Source organism: Tachysurus fulvidraco, chromosome 7 (assembly GCF_022655615.1).
Source record: "Tachysurus fulvidraco isolate hzauxx_2018 chromosome 7, HZAU_PFXX_2.0, whole genome shotgun sequence".
Lineage (NCBI taxonomy): Eukaryota > Metazoa > Chordata > Actinopteri > Siluriformes > Bagridae > Tachysurus > Tachysurus fulvidraco.
In genome coordinates this window covers 21,947,570-21,971,410 of record NC_062524.1, presented here as the reverse complement: position 1 = coordinate 21,971,410, position 23,841 = coordinate 21,947,570, and the positions used below count along the sequence as shown (strand labels likewise).

Here is a 23,841-nt window from a genome sequence, read left to right as displayed (position 1 = left end):
GATGCTATTCCAGCTAAATTTCTGAAAGATGTGTTACATACAGCGGTGAACCTCTTCTTAATATTATTAACTCCTTGTTATCTTTAGGTCACGTTTGTAAATCCTTAAAGTTGTTCTTAGGCAGTTATTAGGCCCTTCGTTAAGACACCTAATTTGGATCCTAACAAACTATCAAATTACAGACCTAATTCAAACCTTTCCTTTATGTCTACAACACTAGAAAAGGTTGTGTCTGTTCAGCTGTGCACTTTCTTTCAGGAGAACAATATCTTTGAAGAGTTTCATTCAGGTTTCAGGCCCCATCATAGCACAGAAACTGCACTTGTTAAAGTTTCAAATGACTTTTTCTTAGCTTTGGACCAAGACTGCATGTCACTATTAGTTCTACTTGACCTTAGTGCTGCATTCGACACTTTAAATCACAACATTCTCCTAGATCGCTTACAAAATTACAAAAGAACTTCCCTCATGGTAGGGTTGCTGAGATCCTCACTGCTTTTAAACTTTAATCTGAGAAATGTCTTCTTAGTAACAGGGATTATAAAAAAAAGTCACCAATATTTATATTTAGCAACTGTTGTAAAATGGACAAGAACTTTAAATTTGTATGAAATTTATTAATATAAACGTGTAACCTTGAACACCATAGACTTCCGCTTCACAGAGTGTGAGAATGTGGCTAGATCCAGGGATGATGAAGTTCACATAATGACCTTGCATTTTGCAGATGTAGTTTGTACAGGCACCAGCAGGGATGCTAGAGATAACAACACATCTACAGAAGGTCAGGTCAGGGGAGATAACAGAGAGGTAATTGATGTTAAATAAGTAGTTCCAAAGTTAAGAATGCTTTAAAACTGTCACCACCCAGAATTTGATTATTTTCATTCCAAAGTAAAAAAGTTTATATACATATATATATATATATATATATATATATATATATATATATATATATATATATATATATATATATATATATATATATTAGAACAAGAGGATTCATTTAAGCCCAAACTACTGTCAGGGCTGCTCTGGCAGAAAATGAATCTGTCCATTTAGATTTGAGAACACAATTCATTCCATGATGAATTTTAAATGATTTTCCTAACAAGTCATAAACCTTTATGTACATTTCGTTATAAATTTGGATTTAAATGTTGTTGAATCATACGTCAGAAAAATAAAGTGTACAATAATTTAAAATTAGTAGTACTAACTTTATCAGTGACTTTATTTAAAACACTAATTAATGGCAAATTTTTTTAGCTTGTACCACAATTTTAATTGAATTACACTGTAAGTACTACTTGAATTTTGCTGTAATCAGTACAGTATATGGACAATAAAATAATCTCAAAATATTTTGTAATATATTTACATAAACAATGTATATATAGTAACCTTAATTTCATATTTATAAAAATAATCATTAGTCAATTTCAAATTACATTATAAGCAACATAATGGAATGCTACTATAATGTATTAAAGAATATAACATATATGCATAAAAAAGAAGTATAGTAGAAATTACAGAAACAGGAAGCTTTATAAGCAAGCAGTAATATATATCTATAAGTAAATTATTTATTTTATAAATTTTATAAATATATATTTTTATATAAATTTATTTATTTATTTATTTACCTGGGGTTATTGTTGCCATTGTTGATTAAAGAGTTGCCAATGTTTATCTCAGGCCCATCTATCCATTCTGCACAGCAGTCGCCTCTGTTAGTGATGATTACTTTGCTAACGTCGTACAGCGTCAACAAATCCACACTCCAGTATTGGCTATTGTCAGCATTTGTGAAGTGAAGTGACGTGACATACGGCTAAAAGTCAATTTGTGTATGTAAATAAGTAGGAACTGATGTTAGATGCTTTGCTGCAATAGCAAATAAAGCAGTATAGTATTTGTGTACAGAAGATTGTGTCGCTATTAATCCTAAGGCCACATTTGCTGGATGGAAAAACAAGAATTCTAAGAGAACACACACACACACACACACACACAGAGAGAGAGAGAGAGAGAGAGAGAGAGAGAGAGAGAGAGAGAGAGAGAGAGAGAGAGAGAGAGAGAGAGAGAGAGAGAGAGAGAGAGAGAGAGAGAGAGAGAGAGAGTGAAGTCAATGTCTGAAAACACTGAAAAATACTGGTGTTTATTTATTTATTTATTTATTTATTTATTTATTTATTTATTTATTTATTTTAGATCTAATCTATCTTAATTTAGGCATAAGGAAATTCCCACCTTTTGTACCATGCAGTTGTTTATATTTTATATAAAAATATATATTCTTACCTTGCAGAGTTAAGGTAGGTTTCCACTGCATTGAGGAAATGTATATCCCTGTGCAAAAGTATATATTTTAATTTAATTTTTTAATATCATACATTTAATGATAATCTTTTTGGTGTTTGGTGGATAATTGCAAAATTATACTTAAAAAATATGTTTGATACTTGAATTTTTTTTACAGTAAAAAAACCTCTTCATTTTCTGTTTAAATGGAAAGATAACAACTTCAGATCTACAACTGCACACCATGCAGAAATGAGAATAGCTAGTTGAGGAAGCAATGTACCTTTTCATCAGAATCAGAATTTTAATACAAATATAAAATATATTATGGAGAATTAGAGCATAGTCTAGATTTCTTACCTTGTTATATCAGAAGGTCAAATCTGTTCAAATGTGAGCTGTCCACTGGTGTTTTGGTCAATGATTATGTCATTTATTTAAAAGGCAAATACATTTTTTTTTTACAAATGCAAATTAGTTTACCATTTAGGTTACTCTAAATGGAATCTCTCTCTCTCTCATATATATATATATATATATATATATATATATATATATATATATATATATATATACATATATATATATATATATGTATGTATATATATATATATATATATATATATATATATATATATATATATATATATATAAATATATATATATAATACATACATACATACAAACAAAAAAAGTATCAATTCATTAAGAATTTAATAATTTGGCTGTTTCTCAACATTTCTGATTGGCTGGATTTGAGCCTATGAGCCTATTCAGTTGGACACTTGGACAAATGACAGGGGCAAATGCCTGGGGGCATCTCAGTGTGTTTAATTATTCAAATGTTACCAGCCTTTCTTTGCAAATCAAAATAAAAAAGTGAGAAGAGCTGTCATTTGTTTTATGGTGCTTTAGGTGCATTTTTAGTGTGCAATTTTTTAAAAATAAAAATGGAAGTTTTGACAGGCAGCCAAAAGAGGGCGCAACAGCCTGCGGAAAAGGCTCATAGGTTAAAAAAAATGCAAATGTGCTCAGATAACACACCAACAATTGATTAAAGTTCTAAATGAAATATTGAGTTATTTGAAGCAATATATATATATATATATATATATATATATATATATATATATATATATATATATATATATATATATATATATATATATAGGTTTAGAAAGCTCTTTGGAGAATTTAAACATGTTGGTGTTAAATATTGCCTCTTCTGGAAAAAGCTTTGGTGTTTGGTACAATCCCAATTGTGTTGACTTTGCACATCACAGGGGTCCATCTCTACCTTTGCCCTTTGCTTGAGGCAGCGCACAAAGCATTGTTCATAAATGCTGCATTTTTAACCTAAAAATTTGAAAGAAAAAGGCAAACTAGCTTAGCTTACACATAAAAGGGAGTGGATTGAATCGATAAATTATGATTAAATATTTAGTTAGTTAAAAAGAGATAATTACATAGCTTTGGAAATTTTTTGCCGGATTGTTCCACTAGTGAGCAGTCTCTTCTGGACGTGTTGAGGTGTGATAGCTTAGTCGTTAAAGTGTTAGGACTAGGGATTGTAAAGTTGTGAGCTCCAATCCCAGGTCCACCAAGCCACCTGCCACTTCTAGGCCCCTGAGAAAGGCCCTTTACACTAAATTGGTCAGTTGTATAAAATGAGCTAAAATATAAGTTGTTCTGGATAAAGGTGTCTGTCAAATGGCTTAAATGTAACATTCTGAGAAGTAATAAGCTACTGAAACTGCATGCATGTACTGGGGGTTTCATTCAGGAGGACAAAATAAATGTTTTTGAAGTAATTTGCTAAACAGCAGAAAGTGTTATTTAAAAAAGTACTGGAAATATGCAATATACATCTAGTTAAATTATACATTTTTTAAGGTGATTTAAGTTTTTTGAGCTTAGTTGTTAATAAAATGTATTTGATTAAGATTATCTTAATTGAATTAAATATAAACAAACTATATGCACTTGGCTTTATTTGAATGCACTTATGTATTTAAGCATGTATTCTAATCTTCCAGGGTGCTAGGATTACATATGAATGACATCATTACATGATGACAAAAAAGAACTGGTGATGGGATGCTACAGTAGATGCTAATGACAAAACTGCAGAGAGAGAGACAGAGACAGACAGAGAGAGAGAGAGAGAGAGAGAGAGAGAGAGAGAGAGAGAGAGAGAGAGAGAGAGAGAGAGAGATTAGTACATTTTTATATGAACATCTGCCATTCAGCAGCAGTTAATATTCAGTATATTTCAATATTACTTAAAGTTATAATTAAATTAAACACCTTCTGAGCATTTGAAAATTCAATGGCAATGTGGTACAAAGTAGCATTCATTCCTTAGCAGTAACATTACAATTACATTATTTCTACAGATATATGGGGTGGCTCAAGTGGTTAAGGAGGATTGGGATACAAGCCTCAGCACTGCCAAGTTTCAGCTGTTGGGCCCTTGAGCAAAGCTCTCTAACACTCACTGCTCTAGGGACGCAGTATCATGACTGACCTTGTGCTCTGATCCCAACTTTGGAAGTTGGTATATGCACAAAAAGAATTTCTATGCTGTAATGTATATGTGGCAAAAAAATCACAGCATTTGCACTGATTTCTCTCATGCTAAAAGACTTAAAGCCCTGAGTTCTACATATCAACAAATCATATAAACTTGAATCGCTATTACTCCTTTGGCTTCCTTGTAATTGTCTTCCTACAATTTATACAAACTAATACACTAGTAATATTGTTCCCTGTATAAATCTAATTCCTTTACTATATGTAATCCCTATCCTATCCCTTCAGACCCAAAAGATTAACAAACTTCACTCCAGTAACAATTCAATTAAAATTGTACAGCGCTTATAACAATCTCAAAGCAGAGTAGAAAACTGAAACAGAGATAAATAGTAAACTAATTTTAAACTTTACAATTTTTATTCTACATTTATCCCTAACTACCAAGCCTGCAGTGATTTGGGGAAGAAGAAAAACACCCTGAGATGATATGAGGAAGAAACCTTGAGAGGAACGATGTTCAGAGGTTGAACCATCCTCATTTGGGTGACACTGGACAGCAAATGATGTAAATGTAAATAATGTCCTTTCTACAACAGTTTATACTCAAGTGGAATTGTACAACTGAGAGCTTCTGTTGAACTAATAGGTCAGGTTAATTTGTTCATTACAGACTTAACACTAATTCCTTTCTGCTGAAGTCTTCAAGTATTTACTTATAATCATAGTTTATAATTTTTTTTTATTATAAAAGATTCAAATAAAACATTTAACCAGTTAACTCATCAGTAAATATGTTTGTGTGCTTATATAAGCAATCAATGTTAAGAAAATTGCACTGTGTTCCTAGAAAAGAGGATGAACAAGAGCACATTTAAGCTGCTGGTAATGTAATACGATGGAAATATTTGCTTACTTTCCATGATTTGTTATTTAAATCTTTGAAATTTACATTTGAAAGCTCCTCATGCTTACTTGGACTAAAAACAGTACAAATCCTCTTATGTGAGAGGAGCTTGTCCCAAGACTGTGGAGACATCAGTTCAGGTTGCCAGATTAGGTTGAAATCTCTCACTAGCATTTGAAACAATTTGAATAAAGATTACTCGACAAACAATGTTAGAAATAATTGCTGTGTGAGTATAACCATGTTGGAGTGAAAACTAAATGACTAACTAGATATGACCTATGCATATTAGGTGAAATGTATAGTATCAAATTTACCAGTCAAATGATTTCACCCTTTTACATCTAGGCAGCAATTCATTCATTCATTCATTCACTCACTCACTCACTCACTCACTCACTCACTCACTCACTTTATCAAGTCTCTTTTTGTACCACATTCCTGTCTAGTTAAGTGACTGAGCAATAGTGATATTTTTTTTTTTTTATATCATTACATCAGACACATCATGGTTAGTGTGCATGGGCTGTACAGTGACTATAAAAGTCATTACAAATAGTATTAATGTAATCTAATTTAAAAAGCTAACCAAATTCCTGTAATGATCATCCTCCATATAATGAAGGGCATGTCATGTTTCTCAGGTTGTAACTGGAACATCTGCTTTTGAGAAGACTCATCAATTTTAAGGAAAAACTATAGAAACATTTATTTCTCCATATTAAGATTTAATTTTAAGTAGAGATACTTGACAAAAAAAAAATCACAATCACAGACTGATGAATTGAGAGTGCATTGTCCTATTCTGTGTATAGAATGTTTTGCTCATAATTTCATTTATATGTTAAGGGTGAAAAATACATTATTCTGAGTATACAGTTACACACTACCCAAAACTTGATATAGATTTTGACTAAATATGTGATCGAATAAAAAAAAAAAAATTCACAAGATTATTAAACGATTAGGATTTTGGCAATGAAGTAATAAGAAATCCCCAGAGACTAGTGGAATGTCTTTTCACTGACAGTTTCAGAGACATTCTGGACATTGGACTTTATCTTATGTCTGCATATTCAGAATTTCTTTATTGGGTTTTAGTTACATATAATTCTATATATTGTATGCTAAATAAGTACAACAGTATCAAAACAAATTATAAAATGATTTCTCGGTACTATTGCAATAAGTAAAGGGGTCCAGATGAACGGGCATTTCTTACAATCAGACTAATTTAAATGATTTATCTTTGTTTAGACAGAAATACTGCTGAATACATATACTCAATTTGTGAGAGAAATTTAACTAGCATAGTCTTACCATAAAATATAGTTATCATCTTAAATTTAAACCTAGTCTTAACCATGCTAAATCCAACACTCAGGACAACAATGAAATACATCCATCACACAGTACATATAAAAAACAATATAGCTTTAAATAAATATTAAGTATATGTCATTAGCTAGCTAGTAGTTATATATGTATACCCATATCTCACACAGATTGTTGATGTTCTTTATTTTTGTTGTTGTTCTTTAGCATATTGTTCTTCTAAATATTTTAAATAATTTCTGTCACCTGTAATAAAAAATTGCGAAAGTCAACGAGAAGTCAAAGGCGAAAGTCATATGACGCATAAAATAAATAAGTAGGTAAATAAACAAGTCAAACTGATGTAGCTGTTAATTTGGAAGGTCAGAAATCTGCAGTTCATATTGCAGCACGTTTTTAAAACAGTGAAACATTGTTTTGAAAGATTAATTCGGATAATTATTAGCTAAGATTAATTTAGCTAAACTGAAATTAGAAAGCAATAAGCTGGGTATGTGGTCAATGATAAACAATTCTATGGCATGAAAATTACAATTATTTAAGAGGACAAGCACTGAGGGTAGGATTTTATTTGCTGTTACAATCATCATTTTCTTTAAATAAAAAAAAACTCTAACTATTTAGCTCTAATAAGGTGGGGCTAAGTTTACTTATAAAGCTATAACTCAGTAGTGCATACATGGATTCACATCTGATTAGCGGGACTAAATTCAATTCTAAATTCATCAAGCTGAAATTTGGTATGGTATATGTGTACCAATCTTTAATAGATTCTCATGATGACTAAATTAATGAAAATATATATGTCTGTCACTAGCTAATCAGGTATCAGTAGAAATTTTTTAAAAAATTACAATTACGCTTGCTGATGCAGTCTCACCTTAGTTTCACTTCATATCAGTTTCCAGTTCTGGTTTCTTTCTCCAAGAGACCTGAAATTCTGATGATGGGTCAATGGCAACCTTGATCTATGAATAAAAATAACTGTCATGTTTTATGCAATATTTATTTATAGTATATTAAATAATTCACTTATAATACATCACAACAATCAGTAATGGCCAATGAGGTAATGCCATTACAAGGTATGTTTACCTAATAAACTGAGTGTACATTCTCACAAACACACACCTTTTGGAGAACTTTGTCCCTCATGATAGGGTTGCTAAGATCCTCACTGCTGTTAAACTTTAATTGGAAAAATTTCTTCTTAGTATCAGGGGCTACAAAAAAGTCATCAATATTGATATTTAACAAATGTTGTAAAACAGATATGGACTTTATTTAATCCCCACTTTGAAATAAATTTAAAGTGTAAGATTGAACACCATAGACTTCAACTTCACAGAGTGTGAGGTACTGGGTAACGCCGGGAAGGATGATGTTCACATAACGACCCTGCATATTGCAAGTGTAGTTTGCAGAAGCACCAGCAGGGATGCTAGAGATAATGGCACATCTATAGAGGGAGAGAGAGAGAGAGAGAGAGAGAGAGAGAGAGAGAGAGAGAGAGAGAGAGAGAGAGAGAGAGAGAGAGAGAGAGAGAGGTAATCTATAATGTTAATAGTTTAGTTAATAATAAACAATAAGTTAATCTAAAGATAGTAATGCTTTATAAAACATTCACCACCCTTTTTATATTCTCAAACTGTGCAGAAGAACTGATTTTAATTGATTTTATTGAAATTTTTAATTCTAACTATTCAGATTTGAGAATACAGTTCATTCCATGATGATATGTCATATTTAGAGAATTTCTATAATTTAATATGTCCTTGAAAATCAGATAAAAACCTGCAGTCATAAACTTTAATGCGCATGTTCTGTAATAAGTCTGTGTTTAAATGTTCTCAAGTCATATTTCAGTAATGAAGTTTAAAATCAGTTATGATTGAAACACTAATTGATAGAATTTCTTAACAAATGTCTTAAAGTTGTCTTAAAGTCTTAAATTATTTGTAAATCATGTGTCAGTCACAATTTTACATAACATTATAAGCAATTTCAGTGGAACATTATAATGTCTTTAACTGGTAATACACCACAAGATCCTATATAGGCAGCAAGCTTTATATGCAAGTATTAATAAACCTCTATAATAAAAGAATCGCTTTAATGCTGATATTTTTATATAAATATTTGTTTGTTTGTTTTTCACCTGGGGTTATTATTGCCATTGTTGATTAAGGAGTTGCCAATGTGGATTTCAGCACCATTTATCCGTTCTGGACAGCAGTCACCTCGGTTAGTGACGATTACTTTGTTAATGTCATACACTGCCAACAAATCGACCCTCCACCATGGATTATAATCATGATAGGTGTGTGTACATGAGCGCGATGTCAAGTTAGATGTTTTTTTTCCATCAATGGCACGGGAAGCATTGTATATGTAATATGTAGAAGATTGTGTTGCAATTCCTCTTAGGGCCAGGTCGACTGAAGGGAGGAAGAAAACATATTTAAACACACACACACACACACACACACACACACACACACACACACACACACACACACACACACAAATTAATTAAAATTTTAACTTAACAAAACACTCCATTAGGAATTAAAATTTGTATGTCAACGTATGTAATTGGAATCTCATTTTTTTATACAATTTTTTTTTAATATACTAGATATCGTGAATAGAATTGTGATATATATATATATATATATATATATATATATATATATATATATATATATATATATATATATATATATATACACATACATACATACACACACACACATATATATATTATATATATATATACACACACACACACACACATTTATCTCAAATATTTTCTACCTTGCTGATGGGTCTGTAACCACTGCATTGAGAAAATGTATAGCCCTGTGCAAAAGTATACATTTTAATTTCACACATTTAACTCCTGTCACCTGCCAACTTAGGAGGAGACATACAGCAATAGGACTAACATCAGGTATTTTAAAAATATATTAAAGCATAAAACATATTATCATATAAAATAGCTCTGAATATTTATAGGACTTGGTCTTAACTTGATCTTAGTTTATTGAAACAAACACTAAAACAAAATTTGTTTTAAATCTATAATTAAAATCTTTTTAATACTTGAAAATGTTTACCTAAAAAAAGAAACATGAGCCTTTGTGAATTCTCCATTTTCTGTTCCAATAGAATGATAAAATGTTAGATTTACAACAGCACTTAAGAGAAAAAGTGAATAGCCATTTGAGGAAGCATCATAGCATTCACTAATTTACCAGAATCAGACTTTTAATGTTGAGTAAACCATATAGCAAATATATATTGTACTAAGCCAAATAAAGGCATAGTTTAGATTTCTTACCTTGCTTGACATGAATCATGAAGTCAACTCCGTGCAAGTCTGAGCTGTCCACTGGTATTTTAGTAAATCACTATGTAACTTATTTAAAAGGCAAATGTACTTTTTTGCAAATGCAAATAAGTTTACCTGAGATTACAGTCCATAAAGTTCCAAAAATACAAGGCAAAAGGCTAATTCTTAGGTTTTATATTTGTCATGTAAGAAAATTAGGACACCACATTAAATATTTAGTTCTTTATTATGAAATTTCAACATGTCAATTTCTGATCTTGTTTCTATTTGTACCTTTGGATGAAAGTGATGTAATTGCATGTAACAACAAAAGAAAAAAGAACACTTAAATTAAACAAAAGAAATGACAAACAAAAATGAGTAATTCAACTGAGGAAAAAAAAAATGGACACCCTATGCACTAATAGCTCGTGTTTTCCCCTTTGGCTGAAATAACCTCAGTGAGACATTTCTTTTAGCCATCTTCCAGCTTCTGTCATTGACTGGAAGAAAGTTTACCTACTCCTCAATGCAGAATTATTTCAGATATGTGATGTTTGAGAGGTTTATTTTATGCACAGACCATTTTAAAATCACCCCATCTCAATAGAATTTAGATCCTGGCTTTGACTTGGTCGTTCTATGATTCTTCATTCCTTAGTGTTTTTTCAGCTTCATTTGACAGTAGCACATTATTCCAGAAGTCCTTCATGTTTTTTTTTTCTTAGACAGCAAACATTTCCTCCTTGCACACCTCCCATGATAATTGATGTTGTTGATGATGTCTCACCATGGTGATGCCTCTCATTTCAACAATTAAGAGCAAACCAAAGTAAATGTCTAAGGTTTAAATATGGCAAGTGTTGCTAAATCATTTCATTTTGATTTAAAAAAAGATTTAAAACATAATGGCTCCCCTTGTAAATAAATTGACGTGCCCTAAGCACCTGCGTTCAAAATACTCTGGTGCCACCCCTGGGCAAGCCTTCTTCAAAATGCTCTGTAACAATATTCAAATAATTTGCACCTGATGTGATACACCTGTTGGCAAGACCTTTCTTGGTTTCACAGCAAACCAGATCCTTATCACTTGAATTCTAATCACCAGCACCTGGCACCCCTCATTACCTCACCACATAAAAGACACTCTCATACACACACATTGGTCTAGTCATTGCTAGCTACAACTACATGCTTTATCTACTAACCTGGCTCAGTCTTTTCCACCAGTAGTTTCCCGAGTTCGTCTTTCACCAAAGGATCTAGGAATCGTTGTTTTGCAACCTGTGACCTGGCGTGTGTGTTGGAGCATCACCTGGACTTATCCACCCTCACTCAGTTCATTCAGTTCTGCTTTTCATTAAACTCTGATTTTACAGTATATCTGCCTCCATCGTCTTCTGTCCCTGACATATATATATATATATATAGAGATAGATAGATAGATAGATAGATAATTTATTATACAAGTATAGGTTTTTCTCCAGAAATACAATTGCTTTTTGAGTCAATCCTTGCCTGATTCACAAAAACTGTTGCACTAATGTGTTGCACTAAAGCATAAAAGTAACAGCTAAATTTTTGTTGAATCATGAAGCATTCAATATTTGATTTATTGTTGATTAAAAGATTAGAACTATCAGGTATAAGAGACTGCAAAAGGTATGGGGACAAAACATTAATAATATCTGTTTTTGAGTTGTTCAAATGTGTTTAATTACAAGAGGAATTTCTCAAAAAACTAGTACTAGACAAATGGATTATATTAATAAAATATATACATGTAATTAAATAGTATTTCAATTATTGCTCATTTCAAATATTAACACTGTGTAACAATCCAATTGCAGGAGGTTTGGACTTCAAGTTTTTTTAGCAAAATAGTATTTTGCATGAATTCTGCATTAGGTGAGTCAAAATTCCTTAAGTTATTTGCTTCTACAGGGTATGTTGGATTAAGAGAGAAGCTCATTCATTTGGAAGCAGTATAATACATAAAACCATGCAGATACAGATAGAAGCTTCAGTCTATATTCCTATCAACCATCAGCATGATGAAAAATTGTGATTTCAGTAATGATTGTTTGCACCGGTTTACAGAGAATAGTGAAAAAAACTACCTATTTTTATGAGAGTACAGAAGATAATGGCTAGATTGCTCAAAGCTGACAGAAAAGTTAAAGAAACAATAATTCTTTACAACTGCAGTGAGAAAAAAAAAACATTTTGTAACACACATGTCAAAGTTAATGCGGATGAGCTACAACCAAATTAGGTTCCTCTCCTGTTTGTCAGACAAGAACAGGAATCTGAGGCTAGGCTTGGCTAATAATGTGGAAAATATTGTCTTTAAAATTATATGGTTCAAGCATGTCTACACTGACCAGAATCTCAAAGAAAGATTACAATCATAAGTATGGTATTCTTAATAAAGTGACTGGTTTATATATATATTGCCTTTTTTAATTTTTCCAAAATGACACTTTTCCTAAATCAAATGGCAGCTTCTCTTTCCTTTTTATTAGAGATTTGCAAAATGCTGGTAAAAGGAAAGTCTGCTGGCATTTCAATAAATGGGCACAAACCTACAACAAATAGCCAGCCAGTTCTAGGAACTGTTTCACCTACTTTTTGATTTTGGGTTTTGGGCAGGCAACAAATACCCTGTGTTAGTGTAACCTTCCCTTGTGCAACTGCACTCATCTTTGGGCTCATTGGCAATGACCTTGGAACTATCTGTGATGTGGGATGGTGATAATTGGTCTTCATAAGGGAGAAGGGTGTATTGCACTGCCGTTTTTATATTCATGTCCAGCCCTAGCCATAGAGACCAACATGATTTCTGAAGATTTTTTTGCCTCCATCTTTGCCTTACCTCATTATCAACAGCCCTAACTTTCCATGGGACCTTGGACAAATATATACTATGTGTTTGCTCAAGCTGTGTCATTTATTTGGACCTGTTTGGAAACAAAGATCTTTTAGAGCAGCGGTGTCCAATCTTTTCTGGAAAGGGTTGGTGTGGGTGCAGGTTTTCATTCCAACCAAGCAGAAGCCACAAATGAGTCTACTAAAATCAAAGAACAACTGATTAAACAGGTGGAATCAGGTGTGGCTTCTGCTTGGTTGGAATGAAAACCTGCAACCACACCGGCCCTTTCCAGATAAGATTGGACACCGCTGTTTTAGAGTTAAGGAATCCTATTCAATGTGAAAAAATGAATCAGTAAATGTCAGCCATGATGGTGGTTACTGAGGTTTTAAAAAATACAATAAAATAAAAGATTATTATTATTATTATTATTATTATTATTATTATTATTATTATTATTATTATTATTATTATAAGTATTTCAGTCTACATATCCAAAGTTAACAGTCATTATATATTTGTCCGAGTGCTGTCTGTGCCCACACTAAGGAATAGGACCCTCAGCACCAATAGGTTACATATCTATCCCAGAAGGTCATTTCAAATATCTGGTAAAAGGCTATGTAGACATGATCAAAAAAGTACAAAGTAAAAAGGTTATATGTTGTATACCATAACATTAGATCTACTAACATTTGAAGGGAAAAACATTCCTTACAATGGCACCTGTCATGTCTGTGATGACTAGACGAATGGGTTAGTGCATCTTCAAAATCAGTGAGATCAGTGTCTTTTCCTTCTTCACTGACATGAGATCCAATAGTATTAGTAACTATTATAGTATTCTTATATAAACAATTATTGTCCAGGAGATTGCTGTAGCTTCATATGTCTGTACCTGCAAAAGAGGAAGAGAAAGAGTGCATAAGCTAGCTGTAATGTAAAAAGCTGGCAGTATTCAATTACTGTAATCTCCTTAATCTGTTATCAAACTGATTTCATTCTTTCCTCGACTAAAACACTTCAAATACTTAATTACTTACTGATTTCTGTTAACTGGGTATGTGCCCATTGACAAACAAATTTATGGCATAGACTTTATGATTATTTAATATTAGAAATACTTGCTGCTATGATTTTTATTTTCTTTAAATGAAATGGCTCAATAACCACTTAGCACTGTCATTTTTTAGCACCTTTTTGTTAACAAAATAGCCCTAGGACTTTATTGAATATTAAGGACTATATTAAAAAATACTATACCACTCAGCTTTATAAATAGTAAGGTTGTCACAATCAGTTCTAATAATGTTTAAGTAAATTCTCATTAAAAATAAACAAACAAACAAACAAACAAACAAATAAATAAATAAATAAATAAATAAATAAATAAAAATTGGCTGTCATCAATGTTTTTCATGTTCACGGATGTCAGAGTGAAGTTGAAATAGTGGCAGATTTAAGCATGGGCGACTGGGCATCTGCCCTGCTGGCACAGCTAGAGCGCCCAAGTTTTAAAAAATTATTGTACTTCTGCTACTGAACGTGCCCAACGGAGTATAACATCAAAATCCTGCGACTGCAGCCCACGGGCAAGATCATCTCGTGACGTGAGAGAGCACGTGCTTGGTGATTTGACTGACGGGTTTGCGCAGGCTGGCACACAGGACCGCCGAATCAAATTGAACACACCTGTATGCTTACTGGACAGCTGACAGTTCTTTTGGTGACAATGAAATCTGTAATGAGAGCAGCAGGGGGATGGTGCTATCGTGTAAACTTAGAAATTAAAACCTCTTACAGGTCGCCGTGCCGTGCACGGCACGGAAGTAGAAGTGACCACTAGGGGATGACCCAGAAACAAGCTTCAATTCAACTTTAAAGCATCAAATACTCCAAAAACACGAAAAAACCTATTTACCTAGTAAAGTTTATACTCTCAATAATTTTTAAGCCCACACACAAAGCACAATATGATTCACAGCCTTCATACAATTAGAGAAAAATTTTGGACAAAACTGACCTAGGTTTCTTCACTGGGGTAATATATTCCAACAAAAATAATCCACAAAAATAATCCGCAAATATTCCGTTAGTGTTCTGAAAACTGGAAACAGAAGTGCGCCATCATCTCGTTTTGCCGCTCTAACTCCTAATTGGGATATTCAAAAATTCAAAGTCTACATCATATATAGCCCAGGTCCTAACGAATCAAATAAGCCCTCATTTGAGCCAATCGGTGCTTGTATGGCTGAGATAGACGGCTGGGAAGCCAATGGTGGCATGACCTCATTTTTGGGAACCCGCCTTTGACTGACAATTACTCCTTCCAATAGCAATGAAATGGGCTGGGACCTATACAGCCGTTTAGCCAATAAGCAGACGATTCCAACGGTATACGACATGCCGTATGTTCTTTGACTGTGTCTGCGTGAACTGGATGCGCAGAAGAATTCTTGCGTAATCCCTGACCTTTTGTCCCTCTCACAGCTCAGGGTGTCAAGTTACAGGCCTGTTTTCACACCAGAGTGATAGAGAGAGAGTCTCTGCTTGTTTATGGCTTTTCAGACTGAGCCTGCAGCCTTTTATTTCAAAGTTATATAGTAAACAAGTACACAAAAACGCTGCACCCGACGACCAGGGCCGTAGAAAAATATTCATATAAAATAAATTTTTGGGTCTTTTGACTTGAATTTTTTTTTTTTGAAAGCCAAGACATGTGGCTATGAGTTGTTGGTTTGTCCCTAACATGTTCCAGAAAAATAAGATTAATCAGTATATCAGAAAAACAACCCAGGCGGACAGGAAAATCTGCATTCAAACCCCTGTAACTTTGTGCCAGTAAGGCTTAGAATCAATCTGAAACTAGTTTCTGAACCCCTGTGTGTCAAAGTATGTGGGAGCTGTACCACTTTTTGTTGAGCAATGCATATAGGCGGAGGTCCATAAGAGGCTTGAATTGTAGGCTAATAATGGAAAAGAAAAACAGCCAAAAATATCAGGGGCCCAATTCAGAAAAAAGAAAAGAAGAGGCGGAAATAAATGCGAAAGATAAAGGTATATTTATGACTAAGTCATTTTGTTAAGAGTATGTGAAATAGGGTAATATATTTCTCATGCTGCAATGCACTATGTAGCTATTGCTAATGCTATTATACTGAACAAATTCCTAGTAGTAGTAGTACTAGTATTAGTAATATGAGGAGGAGAAAGATGAGAAGTAGTTTTTCAAAGATTTATTACCTTTTTTAAGCTTCAGTTTCCACTTCTGGTTTCTTTCTCCAAGAGACCTGAAATTCTGATGATGGAGCAATGGCAAATTTGATCTATGGAGAAAAAAATACTGTTATGTGCTATGCAATACTTCATTTACAGTATGTCACATAATACACTTATTATACAGCACAACAGAAAGACAGCAGTCAGTAATGGTCAATGAGTTTAACAAGATATGTGTATCTTATAAACTGACAACTGAGTGTACATTCTCACAAACACACACCTTTTGAAGAACTTTGTCCCTCATGATAGGGTTGCTGATATCCTGACTGCTGTTAAACTTTAATCTCAGAAATGCCTTCTTAGTAACAGGGACTACAAAAAAATCATCATTTAGCAACTGTTGTCAAATGGATCAGGACTTTACATTTATATGAAATTGGGATTTAAATATAAAAGTGTAACCTTGAACACCATAGACTTCCACATCACAGAGTGTGAGAATGTGGCTAGGACCAGGAATGATGACGTTCACATAACGACCCTGCATATTACAAGTGTAGATTACAGATGCACCAGCAGGGATGCTTGAGATAACAACATAATCTACAGAGGTTGGTTCAGGGGAGATAATAGAGAGGTAATCAATGTTAAATAATAAGTTGGTCGTAATAACGTTAATAATGCCTTATAAAGAATTTTTAAAGAATGGAACATCATTTCTTAGGTTTAATTTTGTATAATAAAATTATACAAACACATAATTCCTCATAAGCCTTACATTATAGCAACTGTTCCCTCAACCCACTCTCTATTTTTCTCACCCTGAATTTAATGTGTGTTAGTCTATTACATATATTTTTGCAGTAATCTGCTGTATTCTGTCCTTAATCTGTTCACATGTATCATCTAACATACAAATGTCTTCATACTGTAAGGTTTAATTATAGGAATGGGAACATACTATATATGAATGAGTGGATTCATATAAGCCTGAACAACTGTCAGAGATACACTGGCAGACAATTAATCTGACCTTTCCATTTGAGAAAAAAATTCATTGCATGATTCCATTTATAGGTCAGAATTACACAATTTTTATCATTTACAATGTCCCTGCCAATCAGATTGTATTGAAGTAATAAACCTTTATGTACATGTTTAAATATATATTTTGATGGTTTTACTTTTTCACCTGAAATTATTGTTGCCAATGTGGATCTCAGCACCATTTATCCGTTCTGGACAGCAGTCACCTATGTTAGTGATGATTACATTGCTAATGTCATATACCACCAACAAATCCACCCTCCACCATGGGCTATTCTCAAGATTTGTGAGAATAGCCTGTTTTCCACATGTGCACATGGGTGGGAATATGCATTAGATTCTTTGTTGCTATCAATAGCATAGGATGCAGCATAGTAAGAGTACGAAGAAGATTGTGTTGCTTTTCCCCCTAAGGCCAAATCGACTGGATGGAACACGAGAAAACCAGCGTGCATGACACACACACACACACACACACACACACACACACACACACACACACACACACACACACACACAAACACACACACACACACACACACACACACACACACACACACACACACACACACACACAAACACACACACACACACACACACACACACACACACACACACACACACACACACACCACACACACAAAAAAAAAAAAAAAAAAAAAATAACAGTGGGGTCAAAGTCTGAGAACAGTAGTAAAACTTATTCTATTTTGCAATTAGCTATTAATTTATTTACATTTTTGGTCAAATTGATCGGATTGTCGTTTGACTTTTCCCTACATTAATTTAGGCATGAGGAAACTCACACCTTTTGTACCATGCAGTTATTTATATTTTATAGAAAGATGTATATTCTTACCTTGCATAGGTCAGTTTCCACATCATTGAGAAAATATATATCCCTGTGCAAAAGTATATATTTTAACTTGATACATTTGAGAATGTTATGACTTAGGAGGATACATAATAGTATATGATATTGTGTACAGGTATTTTAAAAATATATGAAAAAATAAATTCTATTTTAAATTTTCTGAAAATTTACAGGAGACATTAAATAAATCATTTTGGTGAAACATGGATTACTGTAACAAATGCTAACACAATATTTGTTTTAAAACTATACTTGACATCTTTTTAATATTTGAAATTAGTTCTTACCTAATAAAAAGAGGCATGGACCTTTGTGAATTCTTCATTTTGTGTTTAAATTGAAAGATAGCAACTTCAGATATTCAACTGCACTTCATGAACAAAATGAGAATAGCTAGTTGAGGAAACAATGAACTAGTTCATCATAATCAGACATTTATATACATAAAATATATTTATATTTATATGCAAATATTATGTAAAATATATTAATGTTGTGTTAATATTATAATATAATATAATATAATATAATATATTATAAAATATATTAAGCTGAATAAAGGCATAGTTTAGAGAGATTTCTTACCTTGCTTGACGTATTTGAGAAGGTCAATTCTGTTCAACTCTGAGCTGTCCACTGGTGATTCAGTAAATGATTGTGTAATTTATTTAAAAGGCAATTTTTTTTTTTTTTTACAAATGCAAATAGGTTTGCCTCAGATGACAGTCTATAGAATGTTTTAAAATCACACATCTTCTTTTTAGTTTGAACGAAATGGAAAATATCTCATGAGTCAGTCCTTGTCTGATGAAAACTGTTGTAAAAATGTGTTGCACTAAAGATAAGCAAAAATTTCATGGATTTAAAATTTTCTAAAATTCATGTGATGAATCACTATGTGTTCTTTTGGTCATCTGATTTACTGTCATTTCTCCTTTAAGAAATTTTAACTGTTTAAGCATATGTAATTAAATAGCATTTAAAATGTTTTTAACTTTGAATGGTTAATATGTAACCATTTAATTTTCATGGGTTTTGAACTAAGTTTGATGAGAAAAGAAATGGCTAGAATGGTTCAAGCTAACATAAAGGTTATACTAACAAATGGTCTTTATAGCACAAATAAAATGTCCAAGTGAATGTTGACAAGCTACAACTGAAGGATTTTGTTTCTAGTTCTTTTAGGCATAATCCAAATGACATTCATACAGTATGTAATCAACATCTGATGTTGCTGTGCCCACCTGTAATTAACATATAAACAGTGTGCTTGTGCCCCACTCATAGTTAACATAATGGGCTATCTGTAAAGCAATCAACTGATCAAAACACAGGATGGCCTTCTGTCCTGTCTATTGTAAGTTCCTTATTAAGAGGCCCTAACTGTATCTGTCTATTGTATGAAAGCAATTTGTTACCATGTATAAAGTCTGGTCACACAGCATTTATGATTTACCGACCCATTAGTATTATCAGTATGGTGTTCTTAATAAAGTGACTGGTTAAGGTATACCTAAGAACAAGTAAAATCTCATGCTCCATCTGCTTTGAGTAATGCAAAAATATAAAACGTTCCTTAGCTCAAATGGTGCCTCTCCTTATTGGTCCACTGATGACCCATTTTAGGTCTGTGTTCATAGCTTATGGTCTGTAAGCACTTTTTTTTGTAACCCACCAGGGCTCAATAGATTTATAATTATTGGTACCAATAAGTAGGCTGACATCAGCTTCATTATGTGGGATACATATTCTATAAAAGTAAGGCAATCTGCTCATATCTTTCTGCTGAGATTTTCCTTTTCCACCAAATGTTTATTTTCACTGGTAATATAGATAAGATGCATTCTTTTTAGGGTTACTATTTATCTTGGACCTCCTCTTTCCTTTTGACATACAAGAATTCTCCAAACTGTGGATAATCTGAAGCATTCTATTGCCAACTGATTACCTAAGAAACCTAGCTCTTCTTTCCCTCCCCTGCTGTGTCTGGAAAGCTTAATTTCACACTGCTCTTTCAGTTCATAAGGAAGATTTAAGATAACATGTTTGTTAATCAGATTCTTCACCTCATCCACTAACTCTGTGTCATACATATGTGTATACAATTAATACTTTCCTAACTTCTACTCTCCTTTTTGGTCATTCAAGTGTTCTTTTATGAAGGTCCTTCGATTGGTATCCACACCGAAACGAACCGAAATAACAAACAACTATTATGTAATAATAATGCATGTCCCTGATTTTTAAGCATTTCACGCTTGATACAGTGGGGAGTAGCACAGCCAATGGTAATATTTGCAAATCCAGAGTTGCAAGAGATGGAAGTAGTGCTTTGAATTACAACTTTAATCAAGCACCTTCAGAAGCATCAAGTTAAAGAATATGGGGAGTTTGTGCAAGTCGAATGGATCAAAGCAGGAGACCTTGATGGAAACATATCAAAGGCAAGAAAAACTTCCTAATCAGAGCAAAGAAGCTGTAAAACAACAACAACAGAAAAAGTCCTGGAATTTGTTACTCTATATTATATCTCTATTTTGGAAAAGAATAGTAATTTTTATTGTAACATAACGGTAAAATATTTCCCAAATGATACAAAAAGTAAAATAAACAAATTAATTACTTATATTCTAAAGAAATAAAGTCTCAAGAAAAAAAAAGACTCATAAAATCACTAGACTCTTTTGGTTCACTGAAGTCTTAACAAAAAAATAGATTTTGTGAAACATGTTCATTTTATTTCAGATAAATTCATGTTGGGGAGAGCGGGCACTGCTTAACTTGGGGCACGTGGTAACAGACTTTAGATAGTAGTGTCTACATATATTGGTATGACAAATCGACCTTTGTTTCCTGGCTGTCGTACCAACACTGTGTGTAAAAATGTACACTAAACTTCAAACAACTTTGGAAGATATTAAAGGGAAATCATGTTAACATAGTGAAGGGTAGAGTGGGGCACTGCCTAACAAGGCCATATTGTAACAGACTTCATTTTGTACTTTCCACATTCACTGGTATGATATATCTATCTGTATTTATTGTTCTATATCAACACTATGAGTAAAAAGTCACATGAAAATTTCCGACCACTTTGAAAATCACTACTTTGTGTGTTTAATGTTAATTTAAAAAGAGACAAATTTAGTATGCTTGTATAGCATGCAGAATTGAGTATTGGTGTACTTGTATCTCTTACTTTCCTAGTGTTGCTAAAGTGGCCTCCTACCCTCCTTGTAGCCTTTCTCAGGGTGCATAATTTCACAAAGTTCTCCACTTGTCAGCAGATCAAGACATCATTTATTATCTTGAAGGGTTTATCTTGACATCATTCAAATTCTTTATAAACCCTTAGTTTGCTGTTTGAATCAGATCCAAGCTTACTGCTCCAACTGCTCTTTCCAGGTTTTTAAATGTGTCTCTTTTAACTTAATTTCCTGCTTTTCCTTCAAAGATGCAGCATGTGCTAACAAATATTTGCACTATGGCTCAAGCCTCAAACAAGCAGAGCTAATGATGATAGACACCTGTCATATGTGGACTCAACATGTTTGGGATTGTACCAAATGAACCTAGGTTCCTATCTTTTAGCTTTATCTTTCAGACCTAGGAAGCAATATTTGCAAATTAATCTCTTTGACCTCACCAAAGAGCTTTCCCAAGCTAAATAATTCTAAATAATTCAAGCTTTTTTCTTTTCAACTTCCTTTAGAATTTTAATCTCCTTCCTTTTATGTTTAAGCTAAGTTACTTAACTTTTTCTTTTACTTTTGATCCTATTCAGCATCAAATCCAAAGCCTTTCCCATGGGCTTTAGAAAACTATTTTAGCTGTTCATTACAACTTCCATTAATTGTTTTTCATCAATGGCACACTTTATTCTAGACCTCTTAATGCGCCTAATGTAATGTACCATAATGTATTCCCTGAACAAATGACAGCTTCTCTCTCTTTTTATTTTTTTTTGCAAAACAGTAGTGAAAGTGCCGGGTCTGGTGACATTTGATTAATTAGGCATAAACTTATAAGAGTGTGGACAAAAGTCATACGCTGCCAAGTGCCCTCTGCTAGATGGACCACCTCATCAGGTAAGCCAGACAGTGCCACTCAACCCATTCTATCCTCCCCTGTCATAGTTGGATGATGAACTGCCCCATGCCCGTCCTCAGCACTGCACTACTCTGTGAGCAGACACTTTTCTCAAAGACAGTGAGTAAATACAAACAGGTGCCCGAGCACACTGAGCATCAGCAAGTGGAAGCAGTGACAGTGCCGGGCAGCACACCAACCTGATGCAAAATGGCCCATTCTAAGTCTAAGTTCTCTAGCAGGTTTATGATGAGGAGCTGATGGGCTATGAACTGGGCTTCCCATGATAGCAGAACCAGCAGTTGAACTGGCCACTGAATAACCCATACAATCTTGAAATAAAAGCATGTACTATTGACACTGTTTTAATTAAGACCTTATCAATCATGATATTTCTGGAAAAATATTTTGCTGGATTTATTTGAAGACTAACAATCAAGGTAAAAAACTACAAAACTACTCACACTGGTATTAAACCTTCTGGATTCTAAAAATGGAGTGATTGGAATCAGTGATTATTCAGAGGATGTAGTTTTTCAGAGACATTCTGGAATATCTTTATTGTGTCATAGTTACAGATTATCGGATGAATCCCCATGCTAAATAAGACAGAGACCTAGGGGTGTTATTGTCCAGCGGATGCAGCGAGTCATCACCTGAGAGCAGACTGGTGTGTTTGTGGTAATATCGGGAGGCTTTGAGTATTTTAGTATGCTTAGAGCTTTTTTTGCTAAGAGCTTATTGTTTACTAATAGTAACATCTGATGCTCTTTGTCTACATTTACTGTGGATTCCTCCGTTTTGCCTTTTAGATCGATATGTCCTGTGGCGCTTACAACGTGGACTATTGGATCACACTATTTGGGGGGCATTGTTGACATCGTTACATACTGTAGCTTTGCCCTCGTGTCTCTTTTCCCTTGTGAGTATGCCGTCACTTGTGGCTGCTACAACAGTGTCTCGGCTTAATACCGTGATAATGTTGTCGTTTGCAAAGGAAGTTGTTGTCTGGTTTTCCTTTTGTTTGTTTTAATTAATTTTGCATGTTCATGGGGAGTGGCTTACAATCTGTATCAGTGCCCTGTATAGGCTGTTTACTTCCCATGGAAGGTAATTTTATGGTGGGGTTTTCTTATTCATGGTCATATTATTTGCCAAAGTCTGTTAGAGGGGATCGGATAAAGCGGTAGAAAATGAGTGAGTGAGTGAGTGAGTGAGTGAGTGTTAGAGGGGATTTGTTTTTCTTAATTGAAGTATTTTCTTTTGTGACTGAAGCCGTCTTCTCTTCCTTTTCAGGTGGTGGTTTCTTCCATGCGTGTTGC

The 23,841-nt window shown here is 33.5% G+C and overlaps 1 protein-coding gene and 1 pseudogene across 1 annotated transcript; both read right to left on the bottom strand.

The window, feature by feature from the left end:
- Positions 1-171: 171 nt before the first annotated feature.
- On the bottom strand, positions 172-10,237 carry LOC113640476. The gene is made up of 9 exons (XM_047816672.1): positions 10,201-10,237; positions 9,899-9,943; positions 9,240-9,519; positions 8,377-8,540; positions 8,203-8,304; positions 1,874-1,965; positions 1,650-1,837; positions 636-775; positions 172-538 (listed from the first exon to the last, which is right to left on the bottom strand). The coding sequence occupies exons 1-9, from the start codon at positions 10,235-10,237 to the stop codon at positions 450-452; spliced, it is 1,137 nt and encodes a 378-aa protein (XP_047672628.1). The 3' UTR covers positions 172-449.
- A 3,312-nt stretch (positions 10,238-13,549) lies between these two features.
- On the bottom strand, positions 13,550-20,523 carry LOC125145254 (annotated as a pseudogene).
- Positions 20,524-23,841: the final 3,318 nt, after the last annotated feature.

What these genes read in the sequence shown, in the direction of transcription:
- LOC113640476 (XM_047816672.1), bottom strand. Translation starts at nt 10,237, where the DNA reads ATGGAGAATTCACAAAGGCTCATGTTTCTTTTTTTAG. An exon ending in GTTACAGACCCATCAGCAAG is followed by an intron (nt 9,520 to 9,898) that starts GTAGAAAATATT and finishes TCCTCCCTTCAG; the next exon opens with TCGACCTGGCCCTAAGAGGA. An exon ending in GGAAGTCTATGGTGTTCAAG is followed by an intron (nt 539 to 635) that starts GTTACACGTTTA and finishes TTTTTTTTATAA; the next exon opens with TCCCTGTTACTAAGAAGACA.